At 38.1% G+C, this 8238-nt stretch overlaps 1 protein-coding gene across 1 annotated transcript; it reads right to left on the minus strand.

Moving 5' to 3' along the window:
• Positions 1 to 6329: 6329 nt before the first annotated feature.
• On the minus strand, positions 6330 to 7728 carry LOC149951409 (uncharacterized). Its single transcript, XM_090169077.1, has one exon. It carries the CDS (start codon positions 7572 to 7574, stop codon positions 6330 to 6332), a length of 1245 nt encoding a protein of 414 aa, XP_090025203.1. The 5' UTR covers positions 7575 to 7728.
• Positions 7729 to 8238: the final 510 nt, after the last annotated feature.

Here is an 8238-nt window from a genome sequence, read left to right on the forward strand (position 1 = left end):
AGCCATATCGGTTCATTTTACCCATTTGGTTCAAATTGATCAAAATTTATCAATTTTGATTTTTTTCAGCAATTTTTATAAAATTTTTATAATTTTGGTATTTAAATTTTTTTCAATTTTTTTTAAATTTTTCACAGGGGGACCCGTGGAATCGGTCAAAATCTCATGCTATTTCCTTCTTCTAGAGGAGGCAAGGGCGCGAGCCAGGCCAATGGAAAATGTACGATACATTGTGTTTTTTTTATTAAATGTTATTGTTATTTATAATTACAATTTATAACTACACAAAAACCTCGTTTTTGGCGCTGCTTCAACTTGTTTTTGGTGCACGTATGCCGCTATGCGATTATGGTAAGTCACAAGTATCTTAGTGATAAAATTATTTTAGTAAACCTATTTATGAAATTACGGTTGTAGTGCAACCGTTCAACCTTGGATTAATAATAAAAGCTATTCATCCAAGGTTCAACGATGGCGTCGTAATTTTCGTCGAAACTAAACCTAGTAAGCCTATATATAAGGGACAAACAATAAGTTTTATGGGAACTTTAGAATATCAAATGCAAGTGCTTTCTTATAAAAATATTCTAAAAATGTCTAAAAAGCTTTATAGAGTTTTATGGTTTTATAGAATGCCTATGGTGCACTAATACATGCCATGGGTGGACTCTCTTGACCTAAATCAAGGCCCAGTATTCCTCTTTCCCCTACACCACCTTTCTAATACTGTAAGTAGTATTACGGTGCCTGGGTATACAAATCCACAAGTGTCTGTTTTCTATGTCTTGAAAAAAATCTACGATGGTGCCACCCCTCCCCCCAAAAATATTTGTCTGGAGCCGCCCCTGCATGAAGGTCTACCAATCCCCCGATTTTGAACAAAATCGGTGTGTAACACCTTGGGTCGTCTCCTTGTTAGTGACATCGGAGTTCAAACTGACTTTAATTTATTTTCGATACTAATTAAATGAATAATTATTGCAATACTCAAATCAAATCTGTAAAAGTATTGTTATTACCAAAAGTAGCATAAGACCCAAAAGTGTGTCAGCTGTACCTTCGCGCCTATTAAAATTTCTAGTGAACCTAGTCGCACTATAGACTACATAACCTACTAGTTGGAATAGTACTAGCAAACATTATATTTAGTCTATAGTCTGGCTCGATTTTCTCTCTTCGATTTACTCACCCATAGACACTCGGTGGCGCAGTTGTACCTCGATTTTAATGACGTATTTTCCAACCCCCCTTCGTTTACCTTTTTAACTTTGCGACAAACTCTCATTAACCGTTCTGACACACATTTGGGTCTGATGCTACTTTTTTTAATACTTAGATATTTATTAGGTAGTATTTTATAACAATATCACTTGGATTAATTTTAATCCGCCGTGTTTTGTAAATACTTACACTCGGTAGCAGACGACATACCGAGCGTAAAAACAAGGATTAATATATATAACGTTGAGCTATATCAACCTAGCAAAAACAGTGTTCCTTCCCCTCTTACCGTAACGAACATTTTATGGAAAGGTCTATTGAACGAACTCTATCCATTTTGCGATAAGACTCCCGCTACGGCCAATTTTTTTACGACGCCTACCAACGAATTGACTGTAAATTCGAAGAGCAGATGGTGAAGAGTCGTTATCTGGTGGATAAAATTGTATTAGGAGTACTTCCAGCCATTTTCACGGCGTTGTTCTCTCTAATATCTCAGGCGAAAGTGCCTTCTTTCGGGGCAGTACTGACATCTCTCGTTGGGCACTCTGGTTTAATTATCTGCAATTATTCCGCTCAGAGGTCGCGGCACTGCACAGCGCACAAACCCAACAAGTTGGCAAGCCAAAATATACCTCTCCTCGGTAGAATTGTCCCTAGTGGTATTAATTTCTCGAGATAACCCTTAAAGATATATCTCCGCAATTTAGAGTTATTTGTTAAAAATATTAACCCATTTCTATCCCGCCCGGTATAAAATTTTAATTATAATTAAAATAATTGAGACGAAACGACCAATTTTAATTTATTCAGAATATCATAAGTTAAGTAGTTGAATTACACCCTTTTACAGAACAAGTTTATCAGTTAAATATAATACGACGCAAATTTTAATGAAAGAAATATCTACAGAGGCTTTTTGGAATTACTCGCTTACGAAATACTTGCCGCATCTTTAACGCTCATTTTATTTCAACACTCGCCCTTGATGAAGATACCGTAGATATCTGGTAGTGGACGACTCGTTCACTTCCTGTTGACGTTGTGACGCATACCACATGAAAAAGACCAATGCCGTCCAATTTCCAATATCATATAATGACTCGCACACCCAAGAAATCATTGACTGCGTTAGAAATCGTAGATATCCAAATATCCACACCAAATGTATTTACAAGAAGCAAAAACCTTACCATCAACAAAGCACAGAGAGCCACTTGACTAACCGCCACCTCTTAAAGCAATTAACGTTAAATTATCTCCTTTGAATTAACAGAACTATATATAGGTCGTTAAGAAAGTGGACCGCCCACAGGGTCTACCCTTTAACCCTCTAATCTCGGCTGACTGCGCTAAAACAAGATTTAACCTTTAAAAAATACCAGATTAGGCCTTCATAAATTCATTAATAAAAAAAGACTTTATTACCTATTATGCTTACGATGCCTGTCTTAATTTCAGTGAATCTAAGCAGCTATCGGTGGTTCTGTGGTAGAGCGCTCGACTGCCAAGCCGAATGGTCTGGGTTCGAAACTTGGGTGGCGCATTTGTTTTTAATCAATAGAGAAACGCTAAATTAGAATTTCTTCGATGCAATAATTTCAATTTCAATTCTATTTCAATTAAACCAAAATTTCGTACTCTATTAAATACGCTTCCGATAAAGCTGAAGGTCTAATTTTCAATAAGGCGTAACAAGTGTCGGTGGTTCTGTGGTAGAACGTCCGCCTGTCAATCAGGAGGTCTCGGGTTCAAATCCCGCCCGATGCGATCGCAAATTGATACTAAGACGAATACCGTGTACAACTGGTGGAAACCCTGCCATTGGACGTTGAGAGGTAGCATTACACTCAGCACTTGGTCCGTCCCAAAGTCATAAAGAAGAAGTTGGAGAGAAAACGCCCATATAAACACAACAGACTCAACATGCACAACCATCAGAACACAAACACAACAAATTCAACACTCACAACCTACGCATAAACATTACAAAAACCGTAATACGCCAAACCGTCACGACGGTGAGCGAAAAAACACCATCCAAACCAAACCGCAAATGAATCCGTTAACGCTCACCGTCACACGGTGGTTTTGCCAACCCTTTGAGAAACTGCGTACGCAGTGATTACACTTTGCACCGAAAATGCGAACGCGTTCGCAGTCCTGACAGACAGACACACCCACAGACCCACCCACAGACCCACCCACAGACAGACACGGTCGTTGTATAACCCCTCCTAGGGGACTTTGTCCCCTCGGAGAGGTAAAAATGGAGACGAACATCGCTTTTACCTCCTAGTTTGGCCGGAAAAGAGGTACGCTCGGTGGTCCTTGTTTCTAAAACTCACTTGCACTTGGACTTGCCTGTTTTAAGCTAGTCACTTAAACACCCCACATTCCCACAACTTCTGATTATAGGAGGGCCACCAATAGTTATTTTTATAAATTCAGCTACGCTTGCCGAATTTGTTTTTATGTTGCTCTTACGTCACGAAGTCATAGCTTTATTAGAATAGTTTCGACACGCGCGGTTTGCACGCGCACGTGAAAATCCGAGGTTTCTCGCGCCCTAAGCGAGCTCTCGTAATATTACCAAAGTTAAAGTTGTGACGTAGTAGCTACATTTAAACAAGAAGGCCACGTTAATTTATAAAAACACCTATTTCTTAGCCTACCCGCTTAACGCCGCTACTCTCACGTCGTCAGTAATCATGAAAATAATGGCTTTGCTAAGTTGCGAGTTAGTGTAGACCGATCCAAAAATAACTAACACAGAAATAAACACGGAAAAAGTTAGCTTATATTTAAACACTTTTAGATAGCACAAATAAAACCTTTTTGGTCCAAAGGAATAAATGATTAAGGTCAATGGAGGTAAGTGTGATCAAAATATTTTTTGAAGTTTACTTGAAATTACTCCTAAACTAAACATAACATCCTCTTAACAATTGGTACCATTAATATGGCCACTTTATCCTGCACAACTACGCAATCAAATTTAATATCAAATAAATAGATATTTAAATATTAATTATTTAATTTAACTCTGTTACTGATCACATTTACCCCAAAATGTGGGTCAAATTGTGATAAAGGGGTGGGGTAATTGTGATAACGCAAAATCCTTGACCAATCGCAATGAAATAACATACAGAGGTTAAATATGGTGTCCTAATTAAGCTAAACTTAAGTACCCAGATGCTTATAAATCATCAGGCCCGTAACCAGAAAATTTTTGTTAAGGGGGCAGTAACTTTTTGTGAGGGGGCACATTTTTTTCGTTACCTAATTTCAAAAATTAACATAAGTGGCACCGTGAAATGTTTTTGGTGTTCAACAAAAAAAACCTTGCTTTCTGAAGCAGACCATTCTACAACTTGTATTTTATTAAGAAATAGTTAACTATAAATAACGATCTAAGCCTTAGACAAAGACAAGTGGTTCAAAACGAAAATTTAAACGAATAGAAGTTTAAAAAACTAATAAAGAGGAAGGGGTACAGAATATTCTTTGAGGGGGAATGGATTAAATTGAAGGGGCAGGTGGGGGCAAATAAAATTAACTTTTGAGGGGGCATCTTCCCCGAATGCCCCCCCCCCCTGGCTACGGGCCTGTCAATCATCCAATAAAAATCCAACTATCAAAAGAAACTGCTTTTAATAACGGATTACATGAAAATATATTTTCATTCCTAAGCTGCGGTGTCAGGGCTAGAGTGGGGTGGCGGATTAATTAGCCCTTTTGCCTCGCAGCCAGAGGAACCGGGTTCGATTCCAACTTGTTACAATGGGTGAAAACTCGGAACCCTTCCTTCTGCGTAGAGTTTGCAAGTACTCTCCTCATTGGAGTTGTTCGGTTTCCCCTTCCCATAAAGAGTTATAAAGGTTAACGGTAATTGTGAGTGAAAGGAGCTGTTGCCATGAATGGCTTGCCACCACAATCCCAAGCGTTGTAACACGGCCACCTGTTTAAGGTATTAAAAGTCGCTAGATGACTTGGGCCTAGCTAATTACTATTATTTGGTATAAACAACCTTAACTCCATGAACATTTAATAAAATAAGTAAATAAATAAAAGTTCTTACTTTAAAAATTATCTTTCAAATCTTTAATTGATGAATGAAATCAGAGTAATGTTGAGAATTATTTAAGAAAAAGTTCGTTTTCTAACTTGAAAGGAAAACTCGATAGAAACTTATTTAATTAAATATCAAAAAAAATAAAAAGTGGCAAATAAAGGTAGTTAAAAACGGCGTGAAAAAAAGTGAATTTTCCGGACAATTTCCAATTAATTTTTACGCTCGAGTATATAGGTAGAAGTCAATTTCGATGTTGATATATCGAGTAATTATTGTTTATAAGTTTAATACCTTAGTTTAATTTGGTAAAAGTGGTTCTTTAATGTTAGTGGAGTGATTAGGTGGACTCCTTTCAATGTTTAGTTGGATTTTATTGGAATAATATTTTATTCCTTTGTGGCCTGAGGATAGGTTTTTTCAAAGCTTTTATTAATTAATTATCCGTTACGCAACAACTGTTGTTTACAAGTCATTGGATCAAGTATCCGTATTAGACAATTTGGTAGCGATATAATTCCCGTTTTGATGTAAAAGATGTTTTTAATCAATACTTTTCTGTAGTTTAGATATTGTACTCTCCGATTTTCGTTCTAATTGACTGTGTCTTTACTCTCCGATGGAATTGAAAACAGGAGTCTGGAGAGCGACGTGGGAAAGTTTTATTCTAAATTGGGAGTTTTAATTCTTTAGAACCGCATTTGACATGTAGTTTTATTCTAAATTGGGAGTTTTAATTCTTTAGAACCGCATTTGACATGTAGTCTTCTTAAACAGGAATTGAGTTCTTAAAGGACCGATCGGAAGGAAAACCCTTTCATTTTGTTCAAATTAAACTGAATACTTAAATGAGAAAAATAAGCAAGCAATTTCGTTCAATTTATGAACAATGTCTGAAAAAATAAAAAAAGGCAAAACGTAATCAAAAAAGGCAAAACGTGTTGGAATATGTCTTAATTAGTTGGGAACAAATAAAAAAATGAGATTAAAATGACAGGAAAACCACTTATTTCGTATGTTGGGTCTCTAAAATTTACAAGTTTTGTTTTTCAGAACCGCATTCAACCTTGACAAGAGTGTTCGTGTTATCCCCATTTGGCCGATATCTTAACTCTTCTAACTTGACAACTGACGGAACACCAACAAGCTCCATGATGTCATAAATAGGCTCTAGTTTGATGGCGCTGACATCGACTGAAAGGCATTCTACCACTTCCTTCTTAACGGGTAGGGTCACGGTTGGGTCCGCGTCAGGGTCGGACACTTTGGGTTGTACGACGTAAGTGGGGACGTTGTTTTCGGTTCTAGCTTCAAACTGTTCATTTGTGACGCGTCGTAGCTGAACCGAGCAAGACCCAATTCCCCATTGACGGCATAGACTCTTGATCAGCCGTGGTTGTGAAGATTGGTTTTCAGAGAGACCATGGATTCGAGGGTGATCTCGGAGGTTTCTTTTCGTGGCGAGGTTCTGGTCGTAAATTCGGCACTTGTGTGAGCCTGCCCTCTGAGCGTGACGCGATTTTTCGCGGTTAATAAAATTTATCGGGTGTCTGGCCCGGTATCCGCGCTGTGTACATCCAGAAGGTTCCTCTCTCGAGTGAGTTCTTTTGTGGGAAATCAAATCGCGTTTCCGTGAAGATGCGTATTTACATTGGTCACATTGAAAGGGTTTTTCGCCCGTGTGAGTTTTTTTGTGTGAAATCAAATGGGTTTTCTGTGCAAATGCGTAACTACATTGGTCACATTGAAAGGGTTTTTCACCCGTGTGAGTTCTTTTGTGAGAAGTCAATTGACCCTTTCGTGCAGATGCGTATTTACATTGGTCACATTGAAAGGGTTTTTCACCCGTGTGAGTTTTTTTGTGTGAAATCAAATGGGTTTTCTGTGCAAATGCGTAACTACATTGGTCACATTGAAAGGGTTTTTCGCCCGTGTGAGTTCTTTTGTGGGAAATCAAATCGCGATGCCGTGAAGATGCGTATTTACATTGGTCACATTGAAAGGGTTTTTCGCCCGTGTGGTTTCTTTTGTGGTCACTCAGTTGGCTGTTTTGTGCAGATGCGTAACTACACTGGTCACAATGAAAGGGTTTTTCGCCCGTGTGAATTCTTTTGTGGGAAATCATATTGGTTTTTCGTGCAGATGCGTATTTACATTGGTCACATTGAAAAGGTTTCTCGCCTGTATGTTTTCTTTTGTGAACATTTAAATGGCCCTTTTGGTTCGTGGCATAGACGCACTCGGTGCACTTGTGTTTCTTCCCTTCGCGGCTGCTCATTTTGATAGTTTCAAGCTGGAAGTTCTGCGCGAAGTCTCTTTTGGTTGATGAATCTGTCTCACTGCTACGATTGGGAGGGTTTGTAGCGTTGCTTTTAAGGCCAAAACAAAATCAAATTCCAAGAATAGCAATCACGAAATGGATTCGGCGGCCACCCCTCTTGAAAGTGACGAATGAAATAAAATATTGTTGACTAACATCAGAGTAACCAGGGAAATGCATTGGAAATTTAAAGGAAAATAACGGAAACAAAATATGCTAAATAACTAATCTTTCTCGATAGAGTAACCCACTCACATAGAGTGCAAGGCTATCAGAGAAACTTGTGAAACCTTTTTGTACGCAACGTCTGGTTTTCGAGGTATAAAATTAATAAGTTGACCTAAAATAAATGTACAATATCTGGTTAAAAAAGTAAGTTTATACTGTAAAAAATTTAAAAACTACACCATCGCTCTTCGCACTATATTTAATCACGCCTCGAAAACAAGTTAGCCCGTTAGGATTAATGTTTCATGAGCTTTGAAAGAGCTTTGCACTCTATGCGAGTTGTTTACTTTATGGCTCTCTCCTTCAATTTCAAATTGAGAAAGACACCAGTCGTTATATTTTGATAACATTTACCGCATTTTAGAATGGCTAAATGAGTGCCTTGGGGTCAGCA

Source organism: Leiobunum rupestre, chromosome 3, assembly GCF_980474605.1.
Source record: "Leiobunum rupestre chromosome 3, qqLeiRupe1.1.hap1, whole genome shotgun sequence".
Lineage (NCBI taxonomy): Eukaryota > Metazoa > Arthropoda > Arachnida > Opiliones > Sclerosomatidae > Leiobunum > Leiobunum rupestre.